This window comes from Lepidochelys olivacea, assembly GCF_965140295.1.
Source record: "Lepidochelys olivacea isolate rLepOli2 genome assembly, chromosome: 7".
Taxonomy (NCBI): Eukaryota; Metazoa; Chordata; order Testudines; family Cheloniidae; genus Lepidochelys; species Lepidochelys olivacea.
Window position 1 is genome coordinate 25,070,974 of NC_140417.1, and position 26,274 is coordinate 25,097,247.

General features: G+C 36.5%; 1 protein-coding gene across 17 annotated transcripts in view; it reads right to left on the reverse strand.

Annotated features, from left to right (window-relative positions):
* The window catches only part of SLMAP (sarcolemma associated protein), a 165,419-nt gene that overhangs the window by 21,808 nt on the left and 117,337 nt on the right, over window positions 1-26,274 (reverse strand). For 6 of the 17 annotated variants that reach the window (XM_084634210.1, XM_084634211.1, XM_084634223.1 and 3 more), the window contains 7 exons: window positions 24,405-24,467; window positions 16,773-16,829; window positions 13,196-13,276; window positions 12,852-12,911; window positions 4,390-4,512; window positions 3,462-3,536; window positions 395-715 (listed from right to left, as the gene is read on the reverse strand). In XM_084634210.1, coding sequence (XP_084490336.1) covers window positions 395-715; window positions 3,462-3,536; window positions 4,390-4,512; window positions 12,852-12,911; window positions 13,196-13,276; window positions 16,773-16,829; window positions 24,405-24,467 — 780 coding nt within the window. Of the gene's footprint in view, window positions 1-394; window positions 716-3,461; window positions 3,537-4,389; window positions 4,513-12,851; window positions 12,912-13,195; window positions 13,277-16,772; window positions 16,830-19,449; window positions 19,534-24,404; window positions 24,468-26,274 lie in introns of all 17 variants that reach the window. The other 11 variants (XM_084634218.1, XM_084634219.1, XM_084634207.1 and 8 more) reach the window with 3 other exon arrangements.

Consider the following 26,274-nt stretch of genomic DNA (forward strand, 5'->3'; position numbering starts at 1 on the left):
AGAAGATTATAGCTACAGAGATTTGCTGAACACTTTGCAACTCCTGTAGTAATGTATATTCCTATAATATGTGGACTTTGCCATGCTTTTCAGCTAGTGCCACAATACTCTTATTTCAATGAAAAGCATAGCTACGTTTATAACGAATATCTTATAGGAACAATTAGACAAAATTTAAATTCCCATTTAAGTGACAGAAAGCAGTGTAGAATTATTATGTAGTGTATTCATGCGAAGTTTCTAGTTAAATTTCAAATTTGTTTACACTATGGATTTTGATAGTAAAGAAAATACACAATAATAATGACCTGAGTAATTTAATTCTAAATATCTGCCACTCAGACATCAAAGTGATTGTGACAGTTCCCATCAGGATGGGTCATGACTTTCTTACCTTGTAAACGAGTAGCTTCCTCTCTCTGCTGATCCTCACACTGCTGACATCGCAGCTGGAAACTGGCTTGAAGACTGACAATTTCTTTTTCGTATTCGGAGGCTTCTTTCCGCCAGCGTTCAAGTTCAGCCCGCACCTCCTGCAGCTCTTCTTGCAAAGCAGCAATATCAGTTTCTCGTTCTGATGCAGCCTTTTCTGCCCCTTGCTGAAGGAGCAAAATCTCATCTTGAGCACATAACAATTCATTTCGAGCACTTGAAATTTCATTCTCCTTTTCCTCACGAAGATTCTCAATATCTTCCTGCAACCTATGCAGCTGGGCTGGAAAATAACGTATGCAAGTATAGATTTTTCTAAGGTTTATTTATTACATTTGAAGAAAACCTACAGGGAAAAAACTCCTCCCTTAACTATACTTTGAGTAGATTAATGATGACATCTCTAGCAACTCAGTTCCAGATTTAACTTCATAGTTGGGATTAAATTTTGGATGGGAATGGTTTCTCCGGTCCAGGATGGATTTTCTGGTCAAAGTAAGAATAAGTAAGAGAGAGCCCTTCTCCAACACCAGAATAGCCAATATCCCAGTGGCTAGGGTACTCACCGGTGATCTGTGAGATCTCGGTTCAAGTCCCTGCTCTACCATTGTCTACATCCCTAACTATCAAGCTATTCGTTATTCTAGGGTGGGTCTCTCCCAATCTCTCCTGTTGCAGCTGTTCCACTCTAAAAATATTCAGTGGAGTAGGGACTCAAACAGGGTCTTCTACATCCCAGGTGAATGCCCCGACCACCAGGCTATTGGCTATTCTGGGATCTCTCTGGTTTCCATGAAAACCTTTTTGATAAATTTAGCATAACTTTTTAATTTTTATTCCCCCATCAAACCTGGCAAAGGACCAATAAATATTCCTTCAGTAAGGAATATTTTTTCTTGAAAAATTTTGAATTTTAGTGTAGTCTCAGTTATTAATGAATAAAAAGGTCTCAGAATCCTTTGGGCTGGGGTCAAACATGAGAAGATTCATATCCAGAGAATATTTTTTTAGAAAGCTATTAGCATTTGAAAAATATGGTCATGCTGTAAGGTAATCTTCATTGTAACAATAGCTGCCAGGCAGTGTTAGAATGGTTTCTGAAACACTGGGTGTAATTTGGAGAGCTATTAAAATGAAGTTTCCATGACACCTTTTTTTATTTAGGCAACAGACAAAAGCCATTGCCTCATCCGATCTGAGCCCTTTCATTATACAAGGACTAATTACATGGGCCCTCACAGTCTCCCTACTCTTCCCATCCATGGATGGAGGGAGCACTACTCTTGGGGAGGTAGGGATTCAGCTGCTTCTGTGGCACTACCCCTTCCCATCCCCCACTCTTCTCCAGACATCACAGATGTGGGTCAAGGAAGAGTGGTGCGCCAGAGGTGCGATGAGTCTGACCACTGTCCACTTTCCTAACCCCATGCAGATCTTCTAGAAAATATACTAGAACATCTTCCAGGACAGGGGTGGCCAACCTGGGGCTCCGGAGCCACATGTGGCTCTTCAGAAGTTAATATGCGGCTCCTTGTACAGGCACCGACTCCGGGGCTGGAGCTACAGGCGCCAACTTTCCAATGTGCCAGCAAGTGCTCACTGGTCAACCCCAGGCTCTGCCAAAGGCCCTGCCCCCTCCCCTAAGCCTGCACTGCCCTCTCTCCTCCCCAAGAGCCTCCTGCATGCCACGAAACAGCTGATCGGGAGGTGCGGGGAGGGAGACTGAGGCACTGATCAGTGGGGCTGCTGGTGGCTGGGAGGCACTGGGAGTGGGGTGGGGGAGCTGATGGGGGGCTGCTGACATATTACTGTGGCTCTTTGGCAATGTACATTAGTAAATTCTCGCTCCTTCTCAGGATCAGGTTGGCCACCCCTGTTCCAGGAGTCCTTGGGGACAGTGAAACCAGAGAGAGTTCACTGTAAAGCATAACCGGCAAGGAGCTAAGGAGCTAGCAGAAGCAAAGAGTTAGAGCAGAGGCCCACAGCCTCAGTGTGGGTCTGCCAGGTTTGTGGGCAGGCACTGAGGCTTATTTTTTGCCCGTGGCTCCCACTCTACAAAAGAATAGCAAAGAAACAACTTGAGGGGATCCTTGTTGAGATTTCTCCTCCTCCTCCAGAAGCACATTTCCCACTTTTGCTACTGCTTTGGTTGGTTGGTTGGTTGAAGACAGTTTTCGGCTAGGCTGTTAACAGAGCAACCAGCTCATTCAGATTATTCCTCAGATTTTTCTGCAGGAGGGCATTATCCTGGGAAAGGCCTAAATATGTTTAGCCGGAAGGCACATGCGGTACTCTATACACTTTTCAGTGCGAGTGGTAAACTCATTTGCTGTAGCTATTTTTATTCTCATTAGAAGTTGTTCTTCCTTAGCTTGGTGATGGTTGCTTCCAGATCTACAAGTTTGAATGTAAAAATGATGTAAACATTGGATTCCATTTTGCTTTATCTGTTTTGGGCTGGAAAACTCACAGTTTGCTTATTTACCTCAGGTGGAAACAGCCAGTAATGCAATGCCATTCCTTCATAAAAGTATAGGCAGTGGTTTCACTAAATTTTTTTTATTATTTCAGATTTTGAATTTGGAAGTTGCTTTGGAATGGACAGAAGAAGAACTTATTTAGGGAAGTTCTACCAATAAGGGAAGAAGCTGATCAGGGCATAAAACCTAAATCACGGTAAGAATTAAGCATGCCTGTCAAGTTCAGAATGCCTGTCAAAAGACAAATGTAAGGTAGCACAGCAGGCCTTTTTGGAGAATCTAAAGGTGAAAGGGAAAGAGAAAAAATGCACACTATAGATTATTTTCTGCTAAAACCTAGAAAATACAATGAATCAGTAGTGTACGAATCACTGAGAAGCATAAATTGACACAGTTCAACTCTCAACTACACTCAAGAGAAATTAGACTAAGATTCATAGATAATTATTTCCTTTTATAAAAGTTACCCGATGCCACCAAAAGTGACAGAAGTATTTTCTTTTATACCTGACGTATAAAGAGTAAAGAGAAAAATCAATTATTTCATACCTTGCAGAAACTGTATTTGCTTGGTGGACTCCTCAACCTGCAGCCGGTAGGCTTTTCTCTCTTCTTCCAGTAGTGCTATAAATGAAAGTGGAAATGTGCCTAAGTTGTAATTAGTTCAAAATTTTAAAAAAATCTTCAGCTGTATAGTTTAATAATTTAAAAGTTAATCTCAAAGTCAAATTATTTCCCCAAAAATGGAGTTTGAAAGATTAAAATAATCAGATTTCAACAAATCAAAGCTAATGCATATGTAAGTAGTTTAATAAAAAGTTAATACTTTTAAACGATTTTTGGTAGTAGTATAATTAATCTTAGATTGTAAACAATTAATATTGCCAGTCATTTTGTCTTGGAAATGCAACTGTACTGTGTGCGAGGGGAAAGCATATAGAAAGAAATTTGTAGAGATTTCCCAAAAGAATGTTGACTACAATGAGTTTGAACTACATTACATAGTTTTCTGCAAAAGTAAACCAACACTTTTGCTATTTGCACTGATACGATTGTAACAGGACGTATGGATGGGGAGTCTAAAAAATGATCTAGCTATCACTGAACTCATTTAACTACCTTTATTGTCCAATTAAAATAGATGAATCAAAGAATACATACAGATAAATAAATTTTGCATTTCATTAACTCACTTAAAGGTGTGGTACTGCTAAAAGGAGACTGTCACATCAATTTAGGCCCAAAATTTAGGTTTTGCATAAAAGATTACTTATAAGCTAGAGACACTGGCAGGTTAAAGATACCTTTTTCTACATATGGGCAGTAAAACAAAATATTTACTGTATTAGACAAAATTGGTTTAAGCAGCCCCTTTTAAGGTTAACTGATATATTTACTTAAGGACAATTATTCAGATTTGCACTTAAATTTGATTCTACAGGACAGTCATTCAAATCTTTTTTTATCTCTGTCTCACCTTGAAGTTCGAAGCATTTTTGTTTACTTGTTCTAGCTAGCTCTTGGGCTTCAATCAGCTCCTTGTGCAGCTGCTGAATTTCTTGTTTAGTCTCTGTTTCTGATTGTGCACCCTGTAATTCATCTGATAAAAGAACATTTTTATTTTGAAGCATAAGTTTTCATAGCAACTTTATTTGTACTGCCACATAAAGACAGGCAATGTTTTTGGCTTCAATCATGCAACATTAGCCACAATAGTTATCACTGGGTTAGGTAGAAGTTAGCAAAAAACATTAATCTATTTAGCAGTTTGTTTTAATCTTGAGTGAAATGAAAGTAAAACAATCGTAGTTATATCCAACATGCAAAAAAAAAACATAACATATACAAGGAATCCCCGTTTACATAACACTTAGTGAAATTTAAACTTTTTTTTTTAAATATTGCATAGAATTGGCATATCTCAGGATTATATTCAAGAAGCCTTAATGTTGCTGATATTTCATTTTAAATGTTCTTTTTGTGCATGTAACGTAATTTATAAAGTATAAAGAACGTACACCGTTTCTTTGAAAGTCAACTTCAGAAGTTGCTAGCAGAAAGAATTCAGTATGTCATTTCAGCAATGATGCAAGTATATAAAACACAACATGATTTATAATGCCATACTTGGGCTAACATTTCTGAACTTAGGTGTCTCAAGGTAGGCACCTACATGAAAGCACCCTGATTTTACAGAAGCGCTGAGCAAGCCATTTGAAGTCAACAGGAAAAGCAGATGTTCGGCCCAACTGAAAGTCAAGCCAAGTTTTGGCCTAAAAACTTGCTTCACTGTGACATTACTTTGAAAATATTAAAAGTTCCTTTAATCTGAGATCATGTCTAAGGATGTATTTTTAGCTCAAATACTGGTAAGCATATGAATTATGCTTACATAAAATACATATGAATACATAAAACTTGTCAAATCTGTTCTTCCCCATCTCAAAGTTTTTGTATTATTTATAAAATTGCATAAATAAAAGACCTCAGGGAATAAAAAGAAATCATCTGTGCCAATGGACTAGAAATATTCATATTCGTCTGAAATAAATACAAAATACTTTTTCAACTTAAAATTACTGAATGCTCAAGTAGCAGAAAAAAGAGAAACATATAAACAAACGTGTAAAAACCTTAACTAATAACAGCATATCATTCTCATTGTCTATTAATAATGGAGTACCAGTAGTATGACTCGGTAGACTACAGGAGAAAGAGGCAGTTCTAGCTCCAAGGAATTTGCAATATTAAGATGTGATCTTTGAAACTCTGACGCATTTAACATTTCTCACGTAAGTGTTATTCACATAAGGGTTTGTGAAATAAGGCCCTTATAGGGAAACAGACAAAGTCAAACTACACATATTAAATCAATGGAAGGTAGAAACTTCAAGGAATTCAAGTCAATTGTCTGGTTGCAGAAAAATAGGAAGAACACGACAGTCCAGCTATCAGACATGAGAAACAAAAGAAGCATGTATTACATAGCTTATGGTTAATAAACTGACAATCCCAAAATCCATACAGAACTAAAATTAATTTATATTGGGCAAAAGAAAAACCCCAGTCAAGACCCAGAGATACTTTTGCTGGAGAGTCCAAACTACTACTGATAGTTCAGTATTAAGTTATACTTTTGTTATATTTTGTTTATACTTGTTTATTTATTTAGCTATATATTAGATCAAGGAAATAACTGTTCTAGTTAGTTGCTTGTCTCAAATGATCATTTTTCTTATTCTTATTCTTAGCTAGCTATTTCACCATACCACCACAAAGTACTTATCATATCACATCTCTCCAGAAAAATATCTTGTGCTTGTCTTATTCGTGCAGTAATAAACTCCATGTCTTGGACCTCTTGCAATTTCTTTAACCACATATTAATGGATTTTCCCCTTGAACGCCAAAGTAGCGTTATACATTTCCATGCTGTGGTAGTTAACATCCTGAACATGGATCTTTCTTTGTGGCTGACCACTGTTGCAGGTGTCTCCCCTAAAATATAACAAATTGGATTTTTGTCAAACTGAATATTAATATATATCATGTTGCTTGTGTCCACAATTTTGTGTCTTATTATATCCTCAAAATATAGGTAAGGTGTCCATTACAACATCTCCAGCAGAGACAAGAAATGTAAGAGAATAGCTTTTTGATCATTACAAGGATATAAAAATTAAGCCCTACAATTAATTTCCACAGCAATTGCCTTGTGGATAGGGAAGTAATGATTCCAGCTTTTTTAAAAAGAAAACAAGAACACACTTTTAACGTTTAGATTTTTACAGAGTGGAATTATAAAAAAGGACAAAAAGGGAATACTGAAAAAACGGAACAAAACATTTTCTTCTATGGTCTACCAGAGTTTCTGACCACAGTTTCTCTTTATTATAGAGGTATTGTTCTCAGTCTCCCAGAGACAAATGCTTATGTAGTTGGACATTTTGTCCTGCCTAATGAGGTTGTCAACCTTTTCATTCATGTACTGAAAACAAGTTGTGTTCAAGTCAGATATGGTAAAGAAGTAGTGCCCCACCCATAGATAGAGTAGAAATCTCAGCTAAGATCTCTGGTGGGCAGCTTCTCTGCCATCAATTGAAGATTCCATTTTAACAGTAACACTGTTCCTTAGGAGCTGGAAAACTATTCAAGTTATCAGACAGGCCCACAGAGTGGGAGAAGGCAATAGCCATACTTGTGGGTTTTCTTCCTCTTCCCCACCCTCCTCGGACCAAACAAATATTTATTTATACAAAATGGAACAGCTCAAACAGGACAGATTGATTCTGAGCAGAGGTTTGAACTCAGATCTCTTTCCTGTTTGAGCTATTCCACTTTATATACATAAATATTAATTGGGTCAGAGAAAGAAAGAGAAATTGACTCTACAGCCCAGTGACTAGGGGCACTCACCTGGAACGTCGGACACCTGGGTTCAAGTACCTGCCCGGAATCAGGTAGAACAAGAACTTCAGCCTGACTTTCCCGCATTCCAAATGACTGCCATAGTCACCAGGCTCGTCAGGGGGTCAGTTGCTCTTATTTTGACCAGAAATTCCATCAGGAACCTGAGAAACCTCTCTTGACATAGTTTCCTCGAGCCCAGTACATCTCAAAGAGCTCCAGTTTTTATGAATCAATATTTCCAACAAAGAAAATTTTATCAAAAAGTTATCAACCAGCTCTACATAGTAATCAATGATTACTCAACTGTGTGGCAATTAGTTTGTAAATGTATAATTTTGCAAATTTCAGAACAACTTTAATCAGAATTGAAACACACAATCTACCTGCTCTTTCCCTTGCTTGTGGGAATTTTGAGTGCAATTCTAAAAGGCTGGGCTTAATGTTTTGACCATTCGAGCTTTAATTAAGGGTTTCCATTAAAATTTGTGGAATGTATATTTCCACATCTAGAATAGCACACAATATTTTCTTAAGTCTAAATGGGACTAGAGTATGATCATCCCAAAATAAATATTGTACGATTTTCCCTCTAATTGCCACACAAAAATTTGTAGAAGGAATTCATGTAAACTTATCAGTGATATGAGAGTTCTAAACAGTATTTGAAGACTGCTCAGTGGTAAACCACTTCAATCTTTAAGAGTTAATCTTTCACATGGGAAAAAAGTGAAAGGAAAAACAAAATATTTTAGAATATTTATCTAGATGTAAGTTCTTCATCAAAACAATATTTCTTGACCTCACAAATAGTTGTGACCTATAAAAGAAGTAATAAGGCCAAGATAAAAATAGGACAAACCCCCCTCCCAAAAGCAGACACTGACACAAAGTGAAGTGTGATAGGGAAAGAAAGGGCATCAAATTTTCTAGTTTATATAGACATCTCTTGGAGAGTGGCAAGGATGAGAGTTCTGAAAAGTGAGAAATAAGCAGTTTTCCCCAAAACATTCCCTTAACCATTCATATATGAGCAAATCCAAAAGGAAGTATAAATCACCATCATAAGTCTAGAAGGCATCCAACTTCCAAAACATCTAGAGGAAGAGGACAAATTACACTAGATTAGAAAGTCTTCAGGTGATATCAGGCAGACTAACTTGCTATTTACTCAAATCAGAAAAAGGCGCAAGGGGCAACATTAAAAATAGCTTCAAGACAAGTGCCCAATGTTATATGTATCTAAGATAATCAGAACTCCAGGGGGGACAGAAGTCAGTGCTGGCTTTATATGCCAACCCTTAAAGCTTGTGCCCTATATCAAAGTATCAATGCACTGAAAGAATAAATTAATCACTTCCTTAAATATCAAGGATTTCTTCTATTTTGTCTCCATGGACAGTATTAGAACTGCTGTGTAAAAGTTAGTATAATTTGTGCCAAGGCATGAGACATTTGTTCCCCCACCAACCTGGTTCAAGGCAAGAAGTCTGAACATGGATATTCTTCCTAAGGCTGTGAGCCATGTCACAAACATTTGAGGAATATCTTATGATGGTCTGTGAGGGACAACTTGTGGAAACATTTCCCACACAATTTAAAATTATCTTTCCAATGTCAGAATCTGCCATCAAATATATTTTAATGCCCTAGAAAGTAATTACAGGGAAAATAAAACCCAGATCAGACCAACACTTCCAAATCTGATGGCAGGCAAGGAAAAAAAAAAGGCACCAAGAGAACTCCACCTATATGGTTGCCTTTATAGAAGTGGTCTTAGTGTCCATACACAAACACAGAACCCTGGCCAGGCTCTGCCTTTTAATTGTCCCATATCCATGTGCATCCATAACAGTCAGAATCTGTGGAAGAAATTTCATGAAGACAGACATTTGCACAGCTCTCATATTTGAGGCACCTAGCTCACTTCCAGGGCCTTGAAGGACCCTATCCAATAGCGAGCCTCCCTCTGGGGAAAACTTTCAACTGAAAAAATTGTTCAACTGAAATCAAATAAATTAGATTAAAATCACAAGTTTTTGTCAAATTCCTGAAACACTGAGTATGCCAACTGTATTAAGTAACAACTGAATACATCATTTGCAATCTAAAGAAACATTAGGAAGTTGGTGATAAGAACTATCAGTGCTAGCTGCCTTGATTGTTTCCTGGTGCTGTATTTGTTGGACACAGACACCTATTTTTAATTCTTCAACTTTCGTTTGAAATTATCAACCACTGACAGACTTAGCCTGTCTTCAAAAGGCAAAGTTCAAGAAACCTCTATTAGTGGCTGATGAACACATTACCTCATCAACAAAACAGTCTGGCAAATGCACAAAAGTATTATGGATTTTTTCCTCCACACTTCGGCTTGTATAAAATAGAAACAGCATTAACAAATTTGAACAAGTTTAATGATAGAAAACACACATGGAAGCAGAATTAAATGTATCACCATCCTCTTGTTCCATGAATTACAGTAACTTCCTAAGTTGTTTTCTACATTCAAGTAAATAACTGAACAAACTGAAACACTAGTTGTCCATCTGACACTTCTGCATTTCCCTAGAAGCCCCAGGAACAGCTTCTATTTCAAAAAAAAAACAAAACTTTTGTATTCCAATGACTCTACTAATGCATAGCTAAGCCAACTGAGTCCTACTCTAACAAGTAAGGTCCTCTTTAGTAGAGAGGGAAGTGAGATGCCTAATGCAGCACTCTGAAAAGTTTGTTAAATAAAATCGCTGGCTTACAGGCAATGTGTGAAATTATTACAATAGAAGTTAATGATTTGTTGCTGAAGATATTTAAAAGATATTTCATAATAATGGACTGTAAGGAGCAATAAACAATTTCAGCATGCAAATCAATGAGGTCATAGGTGCCAACTCTGTCAGTGCTCCAGGGCTGGAGCACTGACAGGGAAAAATTGGTGGGGGCTCTTCACCCACCAGCTGCTCCCCGCCACCCCCCTGCCCTAGCTCACCTATGCCTCCTCCCCTGAGCGCGCCATCCCCGCTTCTCCTCCCAGCGTTTGCCACCACGAAACACCTGTTTCGCAACATAAGCTGTGGGAAAGAGGGGGGAGGAACGGGAAACCGGCACATTCAGGGGAGGCGGTGGGGAAGAGGCGGGGCTGGGGCAGGGATTTGGGGAAGGAGTCCAGTAGGGGCAGGGAGGGGGTGGAGACTTTGGAGAAGGGGCAACAGCAGTATTATTTCTCTTGTATGGCAAGACAAAATACTAAAATATAAAAAATAAAATTACTTTCCTGCTGGAAATAATTTGGAAGTTCAGTATTGACGACTACTTGGATTTTCAACTGTGGAAACGATGTTACAGCACATATAAATAATTCACAGGTGTGAATAATTATACCTGCTTGAAGGAGTGGCCTAAGTAAAGTAACGTGACTGATTTGGGATCTCAGGTTTTAGTGCCGTTTGAGAGAACTAATGTTTGATTTTGCTGGGATCTGATTAGCCAAAACCTTCTCTTCTCACATGACATAAGCAGATATAGGGTAGCTAAAGCATTCATGAATAAATCAATAGGAACCCACTTGCATATTATAGGAAAGGGAACTAGATGGTCTTCCAGCTCTTTTCCACCATTACTTTTTTTCCCCCACCAAAAACATGATTAAAATCATGTTGACTTCCAGAATTGCTCTTAAAAAAAATAAATTGTTTTAGAATGGTAAAAGTAATACCTCTGTAATAAGGCATTTTTTGCCTACAGTACAGAATGCATATTTTACAAGACAAACTGATATTTAAATAAGTGAATTCTTTCATGGTCTGATACCCTGTTTTACAAATTTCAGCCTTGAACTCATTTACATAGTTGAATTATAATTCTTCAACCACAGGCCTTAAGACAAAAGTTAATATATTAAAAACAGAGGGATTAATGAATTACATTTCAACATTAGAAATCAGTTCCTGGTTGAAATATATATATTTGAAATGTGGGTTGAACAGGGATTTGCTATTTTACTACATGACATATTGCAAATTATTTCTTGGCTTTCTGTCTTGCTTAAGAAGAACTGCAGACTAACACATTCTGAAGTATGCACACGTATTTTGTACGTCAAGGTTTGTCTACTTCAACAACACATGTTGTTAAAATTCACAACCAGTAATATTCATGTAGCTTTTCTTCGAAAGCAGCAACACATTCCACACATTGAAATTTACTACTAAAATTATTAAAGTAATTATGTTCACTTATGGAACATGACAGTATTAAATTTTATCTACTGGCAGATGAAGTCAGTGAATATCTCTACGTTCCCATTAATGGCATTAATTACAGTTACAAAACCAAACTCATTGGTATGTCCTTGACTTTTCAAACACTTGAGTTCTTAAACTGTTTCACCAGGCTCTAATCTGCCAAAATAAGCTATATAAGCTATATTTTTGTTGGTTAGCTATTTCACGGAACATTTTGTAATTGATCTGAAGTACTTCAGATATAAAAACCTCTCATCTTTTCCAGTAAAAAACTGGGAAAACATATACTGGGAAAACTGGGAAAACATATACAATTGAGGAAGAGATTTTATGTTAGCCTTTCAGGTTTCTGTATGATTTCCAGGTTTTGCGAGCAAACAAAAAGTTAGTAGTGTTCCTTTTATTTGTAACCCAACATAAGAACTGTGTCATTGCTGACCATAAAAGAAAAAAAAATCTATAATTACAGAATTGAAGCAAAAGTTTACCTTTCAACATGTTAAATATAATGGTATATTAATATTTTATCACTTGTATTTAAACTATTTTTCATGTGATCAATTTGAAAAAATTAATTTGCTGAACATGGCAAGTTTGCAGTTAAATAGTAAATACATTTTTAAGTCTGACTGCAGTATGAAGGTCTCATGCAGAAGAATTTTATTTTCTAATTTAAATGTCCAAAGCTAATATATCCAACGTAGGCTGTTTTGTTTAGCAAAACCTGAAAAAATCTAACATAACATCTATGATGAACAATAAATACATTCATAATTGAAGATTTAACAGTTCTTTAAATATAAATAATACCCAAATTATAAACTAAGGAGTCTTTTTCATCACTGATGGAAACAATTTACACAGATAATAGCCATTTTAAGCATTATTGAGTAACAATGACCAGAAGAGATACACGGATTATTAACCAAGAAACAGAACACAAAGAGAAACTATTATTTTCTTGACTCGTGCTTTAAGTTATACATGAAGATTTATTTTAACAGTACTGGTGTGAACTGGGAAAAAAGATTACTCTAATTTAAAATGTCACTTATCTCTACACTAACAGTTGGCTACATTAATTTCAGATGAATGAATCACAATTTCTTTTCAAACATACTTCCTTAATAAAGTAATTTAAATATTTAAACTTGAGCACTTCTCACTTAACTACAAATATTCATCTGACAGAAATATAGAGTCCTAAAATAAAATACACATGTATTATTCAGAATGTGGGTCTGTCACACTACATCTTAAAGTTAAAAAAATATGGAAATTTGTTTACCTTTTAAAAGAGATACTTTAGCAATAGGTTCATTTAGCTCTTGTTCATCCATTTGGGCATCTAAACAAAAAATTTAAATTGCTTTAAAACAGCAGGTAGACTAGAGTCAAGCTCTACAAACAGATTCTACAAACAGACCGGAGAAACCTTTACTGTCCTCTCTCTCCCCCTACCCCAAACTGGTTACAAGGTAGCAAAATACTATATCTCATGTTGTTCTTTAATTACACTTGATTTGGCTGAGCGAAATATAAAGTGTACCTTATGTTCTAGATTCTAATAGCAAACCTTAACATACTTACCAACACCAAAGCCATTTTGCAGAAATTTACACCCAAATTTACCTGTAGTGTCGTCGCTGCTTTTCTCCTTGCTTGGACTAAGAGTATCTGACAAATCAGATTCTTTTGCTCTTGCTTGGTTTTCTGTAAGAGACAAAGAGAACCTCAATTAAAATGTGTGTGTGTTTCCTATGGCTTTTAGTAGAAATTCTAGATCTACTGCTAGATGCTGCTTAAAGTGCAGAACTGAAGAAAACTGTTACACTTGTGCTTTAATAAAAGCCAGGGTTTTTCTTGTGGCTTTAAAATCCCACTCCAAAATGAATTAAACAGCCGTAGGATCACATATTTAATGTTACAGTCTAACATGAGATGGTAACTGCCTCGTAGATAGCCTCAGCTTTTGTTTAAAGTTGTACTCTTGCCAGTTGGAACCCAGTGTAAAAGCTGGTTGTTTTGTTCAGTCTTTCCGGGAACAAATCAGAAAAAAACAGCAGCAACATTTCCAGAACAATACAGATATTGTATCATGATGGAAAGAAAATGCTGCTGAGAACAAAACTTGATTTTGCAGTGTTTTGAATAAGTAAAACAACAGCAATAGATGCCTACGTGCATTGTGTTGTAATATAAATTTGAAATGAACTATGAATAAAGATTAATCTTAGTAATGTGAATCATCAGTATTTTAACTAGTTTTTAAAAAATAGTTTTAAGTTTAGGTTATGTTAATAGGAAATGGTCTACATGTCTGCACAAAAGCACCTCTGAAAGGGCTTATGGATCAGCCTCCTATATTCTGTCCACTAGATAGTTACATGAAGTTTAGTGGAACCATGAAAGCAGTTTTTTGGCTAGGTCTAGAGACCTCACAAAGAGAGAAAACGGGAAGGGTAGTGGACTTCATTAACTAATTCATCCTTTTCCCATGCAACAGTCCGCTTGACTCAACAAGGCCAAAGACTCACTTTATATGCCTGTAATAGCTTAATTTTATTTCTGAACTTCAATTTAGCTCAGATGGATGCACGCAGACACAATGGTGGTGGACCGAAAGACAAGAATTATGAATCATGCCCTCATCATCAAGGCTTGAGGACACATATAATAAACTATTCCTCGCTCATTGCGCTCTGGCTTGTTTGGATAGCACAATTGTCTACCCACAAATTGGAGGACCCTTCTCCTCGGGCACAAGTGCCAGGTAATGAGGGATTTAGATAGACAGCTATTATAATGCTCCCAGTATAGAGTCTTTCCTTCCATATCAGCATGAAGCACTATCACAAATCCTGTCTTCACCTGCTGATATTTAATGTACATGCCAAAAGAAAAAAAAAGCATCTGGCAGAAGAGGGAAGAAAGAATATGCAGTTATAGACAAATAAGTGCATGGGAAACCTATCGGGATTGGCATAACTTTCTTTTACATAATTTGATATCAGATATCGTGAACTTGCTATTTCTTGTCACACAATGACTCCATGGAACTGAAAAGCAAAAACAAATTCAACAGAAACTAAAGTCCTTGCTCTGGGAAACAGACAAGTAGTCAAAGGGAAAGAGACAGATAGATTAACAGAATACACTTTTTCCTTTCATACTTTCAGACAAAGTAAAAAAAGATTGTACCAGGTCATTATGTCAGAGGAATATCCAGTTGTGGGAGTCACAACAGAAAGTAAACAACAAACAAGATACCTCATTTTTTGTTAACAGACGTTAGTCAAGAAAGAAGGTGGTAGCCATCAACATACACATTCCCCGAAGAATGATGGTTCATGAGTTCTGGCAGCTATTTTTATATCCCACAATTTGGTAACACAAAGCTCTTTCCTGGGATTTTTCTTTCATTTCCATCTTTTCACACTTTCAATATTATTTATATTTAAAGAACTGTTAAATCTTCAATTATGAATGTATTTATGGTTTATCATAGATGTTATGTTAGATTTTTCAGGTTTTGCTAAACAAAATACCAAAATTACAAACTAAGGAGTCTTTTTCAACACTGATGGAAAAATTTACACAGATAATAGCCATTTTAAGTATTACTGGGTAACTTTAATACATGAGATAATAAAATAAAGTCTATTTTAAAATTTGTTGACACCAAATGTTCAGGTAGTTTTTTGGTCATCCTTGGTTAAGAAGCCTAAAACAAATATCAAAAATAATAGGGGTATTTTTAGGAGGAGCAGTGGCAGTCTTAAGGAAGGAAATTCATTCAGCAGTCCGATTCTGATCTCAGTTACTCAGAGTTTACTGCAATGTAACTGCGATCAAAATCTGGCCCAATAGCTAACTGTACAACTATTTAGTGTAAGTCACTTATTCGTCCCCTACTTTCATGAATACTAAGCTCACTTTTTCAAAATCTGCAAGTATTGCACTTTGATGAAAAACTTGCCTAATTTTTATATACCACAATTTGGTAACACAAAGCTCTTTCCTGGGATTTTTCTTTCATTTCCATTTTTTCACACTTTCAATAGTGAAAGTGAGTTACTTTAATAAATGAGACAATAAAATAAAGTCTATTTTAAAATTTGACGACACCATACTTATTACACTATTAATAGATACTAAAAATAGCTCATCATTTTGCAAGATAATACTGGCATGCAAGTGTTAAATTACAGTTAGGCTTATTGTATGCATTCTTTTGCCAAACATGGCATGTTGTCTAGAGTTATACAAGCTCGGCAACAAGCTAAAATGGAGTTGCACAGAGAAGATGAAGTAATTCTAAAAACAAAGTTGGAATCCTGAACGACCAAAATATGTTTAAATGTAACAATATCTATGCTAATAAATGGGCAGAAATCAATACTCTGATATATTAAGAAACATTCATGAAAAAAAAGGATGAAAATGTTAATGGTTAAATGTCAGCACTTTACCACTATATCCACTGAACAAACAAAATATTAAACTATTAATATTGTGCTCAATGTGGGGACTATCATAAATTACTAACATCTATAGCACTCCTGATTTTGGCTCTGCAACATGAGGCTCATTAATATTAAGGGACTTAAGTTGCCCAAATAAATATTTGTATTTTAGTTTTCCTTATAAAAAGAGTGTGAAACAAGAAAGTGACAAACTTTAAAGGGTTGCACATTCATGTTTTATCTTTAAAAAAGCAGGTTTATAAGATTAGGGTTCATTTTAACACTGTTAGGATATTTCTAGATTATTTACAAAAACCCACACCTTTTCCCTCTTATCTGTTAACTAAGACTAATATTTTCTGGTTCTGCTCAGTGAAAAAACTCAGTCTGAAATTTATTTAGTAGTGAGAGATTTTAATTTGCAAAAAATTCCTTTTTAAAAAAAAAAAAACTTTGGATGAGAAATACACAGGTAAGTCAGTCAAGAACAGTCCACCACACACCCCCATCCCTCAAAGTATAGTTTCCTTCTGGTTTCTCCCCCTAAAATACTTATATAGTGATGTATCAATGGACACTAACTATATTTACTCTCTTTGTGGACTTGTTAAAAAGTTACCTTATATTTCCAGTATTTAACAAAAATATTACTAAGTTATTGGTTTAAATCAGAAACTTATTTTAAAACAGACCCATTACATAAAACATGTTTCAAAATGAGTTATATAAATCAGAAATCTAACCTCTCAAAAGCTTTGTTTCTTCCACTTTGGTTAGATGTCCTTCGTCTATGAACTTGTCTGCCAAACAAAATAAATGTTACTATCCAAGTCCATATTCAGCAAACATTTCCTTGTACATGTCTATGTCGTCCACATTCCATGACCAAATTTAAAGAGGACAGTATTACTCCATACCCCTGCTTAAACAAAAATTTGATTCTGGCATGGGAAACTAAGCAGATCATCACGCAGTTAACTATAACTTTGCTATAATGTGAAGCATAATGAATACAGCAGAAATTATGTTAAGTATTTGCTTTTACTATTTAATAATATCCATTCTTAAATACTTCAGCTAATTAATGAAGGATTAATTTTACTTTGTAAAGTTATTCTAGCGGTTTTTTATATATGACTGAAAAGTCAAACTGAGAACAATTAGCATTTACCAGATTCTTAGAAAAACTAGATTTATGAGAAAGTGGAGTTTCTGAATTTATAGCCTCCCCAGATCTCCACTTCTAGTTCCTGTGACCAGGTGCCCACAGAGATGGCCATAAGAAGAGCCATTTTACACAAAAAGAAGAGTGGGATGATGAGCATGTATTCAAATGGGCTTGGACAGCGGGCATTTAGCACAACGTTTTGACTCCCAGGGTAACAGTCTTATTTGCGCCTCACTGCTAAGTAAGTGCCTTAGAGAACCTGTTATGGAAGACCCGAATGGGAACTGTCCTCGTTTTCCCAAAAATCAAGGAAATCTTAATACAGTGATGGGCAGTGTAAAAAAAAAAAAAAAAAGCCACAATTAATATGAGAGATTCTAATAGCAAGGTCCCTAACCAATTTATGGAATCTTCAGCTCTTCTCCCCTTTCTCATTACAGGAAGATCTGCTTGTGTGTTTGTGTTGTTCTGGTTTTTTTGGAGCAGAAAAGATACAGTTTTTTGTTTTTGTTTTTCAAGTGGGAGAAATAGTTGTAGTGATTGTTCTGAATATAGTAAAAATGTTTACTCAAAAAGATGGGCACCCAAGAGTTTGAGGTAATCCTGCTCCAGATACAAAGTAACAGTAAAATACCCCTCCAGTGCTGAACAGGGTAAGGAGAGACAAGAGTGGTTAGAGTTGGTTATCTTTAGTTTTCCTCTGGCTGTAAGAAGCTTTGGATTTAAATCCCTGACTGCAAAAGCAATGCTCAAGTTTGTTCTTGGTCTGTACTTCACTAAAGATTGCCTCATGAAAAAGATGGATGAGGAATCAAGTAAAATGAGTGTCTCCCATACAAAGCCGGAGTGGGGAGGTAGTTTTTTTTTCTCCAAGACCTTTCAAGATTAAGTCCCCAGTATGCCTCTGGAGAGTAAAGAGAAAGTTCAGAGGAGCTATCTACACCCTAGAACAGACTAAGATCTTAAAGCAAGGATGCAAGTAGCCAAGATATTGCCCGTTAACAAGATGGAATCTTGAGCCACATTGTTGAGTACATTCACAGTGAAGAAGTGCTTTGAGAGGTTGCTGAAGCACAGGATAGTCACCCAATTCACAACTCATTTCCTCTCCCACCAATCATTCAGACCAAGCTACAGCAGTTGTATGAAGCCATGGTGGGTGGATTGTGTGTGTGTGTTGGGGGCGGGGGCACAATGGATCTCCTGCCCAAAGCATTTTCAACCCTTCTTTCCTGGCTTTGGGGGGGGGGGGCAAGAGGAAGGGAGGAGCAGGGCAAAAAAAGAGAAGTATCCTTTGTCTTGCCTTGTTCCATGTTGTTACAGAACTCTGCTGAGGTCAGAAAAAAAAGACTGGATTTCACATATACACCAGCCACAGTTTCTTCTAGCAAGGCAAAAAAGCACCTGAGGAAGACTGCCCACCCCCCTGGAGAAGGAGCTGAACATAAGAATCCTGCATCCACATTAGCTACTCACCTGCCTGATTTATAGATGAGAATGACTCCATTCGTAACAGTGGCAGTCACATCATAAAACAATTAGTTAGAATGAATGTGTGACTAGTTTAGGGCAGCAAAATGTGTTGCAGATTTTGGACTCTGCACAAATCCATGCATGGTCAAAACTAAAAGCAGTCTACAATTAGTGTAAAAAAAAGAAGTTGGTCTTTTTTGACCTTGGTCTATTTTCCTGGCCAACTCAAATTGCTTTCAGCAGTGTATTTTCTACATGTTTTTTATTAAGAATTCTGATGAAAAAAACTAATTTTTAACGTTTCCTCCACCACAGTGATTCATAGTGTGTTCATGTGTGTGGAGACAGTTTATGAGTTTAATACAGGCTTTGCAGACCACAGTTTGATTTTTGGCATAACTTCTTCAGTAAACCCAACATCACACATGAATACAGCTGATTGATTAAAAGCTGCTATTGATGTTTTCCATTTGTATACTGTACAACAGTTTAACAATAGTATGCAAGATGCCATGAAGTATCAACAAAGTTCAAAGCAAATGGAAAAGTTTGTTTTGACTTGGCCATATTTATATATAGTAATAAATACACAGGACTTGGTGATATATGTAGGAGATTTTGAGACCCTGCAAACCAACTTTGGAATGTGGCAACATAGTTTTGAGCAGGCTAGACTTAGAGTGAATATTGGTAAAATCGAGGCTATGACAAGTGTGGGGAGCAGGACCATAAAGGACATCACAGACAGACAGCTTAGAAGTGTGAAATAATTTAAATACCTGGGATCAATGGTTGGTGCCTATGGTGCCATCCTGCGATATGCCCAGCATTTTGGTGCAAATGGAGGGAACTGACTCCAGTTCCTTGTGACAAGAAGATACCAATAATGTTAAAAATTACAGTGTAAAAAACTAATTTGATCCATCCAAATATATGGGACCGTGACTAGGCCAGCCATTAGAAAAGATTTCAGTATGCTCTCCACTACAGAAATGAAGATGTTCAGATGGAAAGACATGCCGTGATGGGAAACAAAATGAGGTTCTTAAGGGACTAATGTGGGGGTTGCTCCAATTGAAAACAAATTGAGGAAAACTAGGCTATGCTGATTTGAGCATATCCAGCAGAAACCGGAGAGCTATACTGGTATGATTGCTCTTGCAGTGGTTGTGGGTGGAAGATGACCAAGAGGGAAAGCAAAGTCTTGATACATGGACTGGGTATTAGCGGACCTTAGAGAGACCAATCTGTACAACACCCTGGAATTCAATCACGAGTTTTGGAAGAATTCTATAAAAGCTGCAACCCCAAATAGGGAAGTAGCAAGAAAGTAAGCAAAGAAAACCATAGGACCAAATTCGGCTTTCTTTACTTAAGATTAGCACCTTATTCCACAACTCTGCAGTAAGTTATTACTCAACATGAGTAAGGCTAGCAGACACTGGATTTGTTAGAGAATCTGAAGTACTCCTGTCTGTATATTTTTGAGAAACTTATTTTCGAGAGGGGCTTACAAAGTAAACTATTTGAAAAAAAACAGATATATCCATATTTTTGGCTGAATATGTTTATGCATTTGTTAAAGTTTTTGATTACCATACCAGAACTGATATTCTCCAATGACTGCTCCTTGAGAAGCTGGCATGCTTATACAGTATAGTAGTTTATTTTAAGAATTATTTACTGAGACTGTGTACTTCAGAGGTAAAGTGCAAATAATTGTTTTAAAGTTAGATTGCATGTTTGCTTCTTTATGATGAATGAATGTGGCCTGAAGGGTTTTGGGGGGGCTTTTTTAGGGTTTTCTGCTTGATTTTCTACCTTAGAATTACCCTTTGTCTTCTTAATTTATATTTTAGTATCTTTGGGACAGGGACTGTCTTATTATTATTATTTGTATTACTACAATAATCGTACCTAATCATGGACTAGGACCCCATTGTTTGAGGCACTGTGTGTTCATACAGCATATAGCACAATAGTGCACTGTAATTATTACTACTACTCTAGTAATAATAATGTTAAGTCTTCTAAGCTCAGAACAGTTTAGGTGCATCAGCTCACAATAAACATGTTGGATCTTTAACAAGAACATCTTTTATCCAAAGTGACAGTGTCTGAAGTTACATAGGAGTTAAAAAATAATTATCCCGCATGTTTGAAGTCTGACTAAAAATGCTTTCCCTTAATTGCTCACAAGTAACTCTTTAAGCTTTATCATTTTATTAATATTCAGACAAAGCATTAGAGCGTCTTCAAGGGCAGACAAAACTTTAAGCCCATTTAATATATCAGAAAGAAGCAAAAGGTCACAAGCCCAATTTTCCCCTTTGTCGGTCACCTTTAATGTCTCCCATATGTTATTTATGAAAATAGAAATAACCAGTAAAATAATTAAAAGAAATTTCCACTTTTAAAAATAAAAAACTTGCTTAAAAGTTTAAGGGAACAGTTAGTTGTACATAAAATATACCCACTTTTATTTAAAAAAAAAGCACAGAAGCAAAGGTTAAAATACCAATGGGAGAAAAAAAAAAAAAGGCAAAGCTTAAAATAGGAGGAAAATTGCACGTTGCATCACTTTCCTCTTATCTGCATACTGTTTTCACCACTTTTGGGATAATCAAGTGTCCCACATTAACAGCAATGTATCACTACAGACCTAACAAAAGACTGAAAAAGTGAAATCCTGGCCCTACTGAAATCAATGAGAGTTTTACCACTGACTTCAAAGTGACCAGGATTTCACCTTATAAATATGGTGAAGCAGTCCAGCAGTTAAGGCAAAAAGCAGTGAGAAATGGAGGGAATAGGTGAGGAGCAATTAACAAACATATCAAGCTACTGTCCTCCCAGACCATTCAAAACAGGGTTTCACAAAACTTTTCATAGTGTGGCCCAAATCTTAAGGCTGGGATTTTCAAACAAGCCCAAGGAAACTAGGTGACTAATTTCCATTGTATTGAATGGGGATTTTGCTGTAAATTCCATTAGGCTCCTCAGCAAATTCAGGCCTTAGTGTCTTCTGAACTATATGCCACCACTCCTGCCCCCAATTTGCGATGGCACCAACTACCTTCACTCCCATTACTGATCACATAACATCCCTGTCGCGATGACAGTAGCTGGTTACATGGATTACAATATCTATGAACACAGTAAGTATTTTGTTCTCTTTAAGAGTTAATCACAGTCTTCTGATGCTCTTCATTTCATCTTCTGTTTTTCTTTCTCCCTACTTGTGCTTTGCTACCACATAATTCCCCTTTCTTCCGATCTCTGCAGACATCGTTCCCTCCTCCTCTGTGCCCTTAGAAATGCTGCTCAGCCACCACAACATCCTCTTCTCTTCTGGACACACTGTATAGCTGTCTCATTCCTTTCTCCCCTGCTGGTGCCTGGCATATCCAGTCTTACTGGTTCCTCTACTTCTCTTTTGTAGCAGCAAACACTAGCAGAGGAAGCTAGACTGACAGCTCCTTTTCAGGCATTTTTACAGATCTCCAGTCTCTCCCTGTGGAAAGAAAAACCTGGACAACTGTAAAAACTCCTGGAAACAAACAGAAAAGTCAGTATAATGTGGCTAGCTCTGTGGACTAGCTGTAATCATAGCCCAGTTGCTTTCTCTGGTGATTTTAGCATGAGTGATAATATTTGGTGTGTATTTTAAAGTCCCAGCTCCCAGAGTCTTGTGAATACAGGAGGATCACAGCCTTCATTTTTAATTAAAATCCATTTCTAGCCTTCATTGTTGCAAGGAAAAGCTTGAAAGCGTGACAAGTGTAGCCTAAATGTTCAAAACCCAAAATGTATCTGTTTTCAGGCTCATGATTTTTGTGGCCTTGACTCATGATTTCTGAACAGTTAGGGTTGGCATTCTGATAGTCCAGATTACAGTTTGGGAACTGCCCATTTAGAATTTCCAATTTCTTTTCTTATCTGCTTAGAAGGAAATATAAATTTACTCTTTCAGAAAGTTTGTTTATTTATATTTACATATTATTCCTCATTCAGTGGCTCCATTTTTTTTTTAAAGCAAGAATGAAATATTACTATTTGATCAGGTTCTTGAAGTTTGGTGTTTTCACCTATCAAATTCTCCCCACTTCTTTCAATACGTTTTATCTTTTATTTTCTTATCTCTCTTACTTCAAAGGCATGTTGAAATCTTTTAGTTAAATCAAGATGATCACTTTTGTATCCTTATAGTGATAGAAGTGCTCATCCGCTTTAGTTTGCGGATCTCATGCTAAAAGGTCAACTAATATACAATTTTAATTAGCTAAAAGAGCAAACAATGCATACACCATACCACTGAAAATGAAGTTCACTTCATCAATTAGGCCAGCAAGCTCACTTTTACTATGCCTTCTGTTGGAAAGAGGAGCCTTAAGTAATCTCCAGAAAGCTTAAAACTACTGAAGATAATTTTCTTTTTAAGTCTCCACTTGAGAAATTTTGGATCAGTCCCGAAAGTTTTGGAAGATACAGCCATTTTTTAATGGAATTAACCTGTATTTAATTTCATGTATTTTGGTTTATTGATAATTTTTCTTAGGTCTTCTGAAATGGGCATTAAGAGTATTCTGATATAAATTAAATGTATAATACTGTATTCCTCACCTTAAAAAGCAGAAACCCACCAATAAATTCATACTATGCGATGTTCATTACATTTTGGCAGTGAATCTAAGAAACACAACAGCGGTCAACATGCATAACTACAAAAATCAATTGTCAAAGAAAAGTATTGCCTCATTTCTGTTTATGCATACTTCTCTCTGCTCTATTAATTCATAAATTTAACTTAAATGTTTAAAGTTACACCTAACAAATGTTGTAAAAACCTTCCTAGCACAACAGTACTGTGTGTGTGGGGAAGCAGTGTTCTTTCTGGCGTCTCCATGCTATTAAAAAGAGTTCTATTTTCCAGCTATGCTTTCACAGTGCTTTCAGGGTTCTCCCCAGCTCGTGCTCCTGTCCCAGCTCACAGAACAAGCTAAGTAGAAACAGAGTTTTTCCTTAAAGATTTGCTCCATGCAGACATGACTGTTTCTCTACTAATTATCCTGAAAACCATTCGCTCTGAAAAGCAAGTTTTTCACCTCAAGCACAAAAATTATCTGCCTTCCTACAAGATCAGTAGTAAGCACTTATGCTCCATTTCTTTACATTTTTTGGAAAATCTTATATTTCCACATGAAAATACTAGTCTCTTTTATAGTTTCGTTCCTGCAGTCACACTTGACCTAGCACAAGCTGCATTATAAAACCTTAAAATTATCAGAAATTACATATATAATGCTAAATAGAGAAGAGACAACAGGCACCATTACCTCATCCCTATCTGTCTGCTGCAGCCTGCAATGTTTATTTTAATTGGCAATGTTAGTCAGGCTTCCAGCTTCTCTTATTTTCCATGAATGTTACAAAATTAGGTCAATCTTACACACATACGGCAACATGGCAGCACTCATGCTCTCTCGCTGATAGAAAGTAATAATAGATTAAAGTGTTAAACACAGATCATGTGCTCAGCACTTTACAAAAGCAACAAAGATATCTCCTACTCGTAAAGAGTCAACTTCGTTGGAGTTCATAACGCCGTAATTCTATACTTACAGCGCATTTCCACTACTGCAGAAATATTAAGCAGTACTGATAAATGTATTTTTCATTTTTGATATTTTGGTTTTTTGTTTTAAAGTCAATGTGATGAATGCTCTGTACTCACTCTGGCACTCTATGAACTGATGAATAAAAGTGCAGTCCCCTCCACTCTTTGAAAGAAAGTGCTCTAGTAAAGAAAGAAACACTTCAGTTTACATCTCCTCATCATCTTAGAACTGATTTAACTATAAAATCTGAAATATACATTAAAATATTTGTAAATTAGGCGTTATTCTCAGATTTCAATATGATGAATCAACCGAATATACAAGCAGACAAGACTTATTCTGTTGAAATAGTTAAGAATTATTTTTTGGAGATTAGAAATTTTACAGATTGTTTTTTAGACCTAGTTGCATAAAATATTGGGAAAGTATACTTAACATATTCAATTAAAAGTATGTTCAATTTTTAAAGTGTAAACTTTAATACTAAATTTTATGGAAGTTATTAATGAAAATGAATGAAAAATATGTACTTCAAGAAATATTATACTATTTCTAAAAATCTTTATTTAACAAATTTAGTAACTGATTCATTTTACAAAAATTCCTACATTTAGCACCAACTAGAACACCTGTTTCAGTTTAGCTATGTCATAAATCTCACACACACACACACACACCTGACTCTACTTCCACTGGCAAATCTATAGTTACACCAAAGATTTAACTCAGTGTTCACCAACAGACTTAAATTAAAAATAAATTTAGAATATATAAGATGATGCAATCCTTGACACCTTCTTATGCTGCAGTTTACTGAAATATCAAACCCCCCAGCACTGAGAGACAAGCAGTTCCTACCATTAGTATATTATTAGTTTTGAACAAAAAAAGATTAAATCCTTGCACTAAGGGGGGAAAAACATTTTTACATATTTTATTCTTAATTTGAATATTTTTATACTTATTTTAAAGAGTCTTCTTGGAGCTGAAGTGATTTTTTTCTTTGCTCTTTAATTGTAATCCCTCCTAAAATTTGAAAATACATACATACATATACACACACACACACACACACAGAGTTTTGTTTTTTTTACATTGGCAAAGGTTATTTTTCCTTGGGTTCTTTTGGTTGGAGTCTCATCACAATAAAACACAACGAGATTTCGTGGAAACACAATGGTCCTGTGTGTAACATCCTGCAGTGGGTTCAATTCCCAGCTCTGCCAAAGACTTCCTCTGTAATCATGGTCAAATCACAGTCCTTGCGAGGCTCAGTTCTCCATACATAAAATGGGGATAACAATACTTCCTTTTTCATACACAGTCTTTACTCTTTAGATTGTAAGCTCTTTGGGTCAGGCACGGTCTGTCTTTTATTACATATTAATAACACCTCGTGGAACGAGGGCCTGACCTCTGCTGGGGCCTCTATTATTCTTTGTATTACAGAAAAAGGAATGGAAATATGGGGGCATAGTGAATACAGGGCAGAAGTAGGTGACAGGAGATGGGGGGAAGCATGACGGAGAATGTGAGTGGGGCAGCTGCCTATTTTTTCTAGATAGATAGAAAGAAAGGAGGAGAGCTTACTGCACAAGGTGTGAGTAACTGGAGTTCTTTGAAATGTGTCCCCCTATGGGTGCTCCACTTCAGGTGTGCTCATACCCCTTGCACCTTTAATCAGAGATTTTTGGTATTAGTGCCTATTTGGCCTGTGCATGCACCTTGTGCCCCACTCCAAAGTTATATAGGGCTGTGTGGGCAAACTGCCCACAGTTCCTTCTCTACCATGAGGCCCCCAGAGGAAACTCCAAAGCAGAGGGGAAGGGGGACAGATAATGGATCACCCATAGGAACACACATCTCGAAGATCTCCAGTTACTGCATAATCTGAGATAACCCCTCCTTCTTCCAGTAGTGTCCCTTTGGGCACTCCACTTCAGGTGACTACCAAGCAGTACCTCCAGCTGGAGGAGGGGGTTTCGG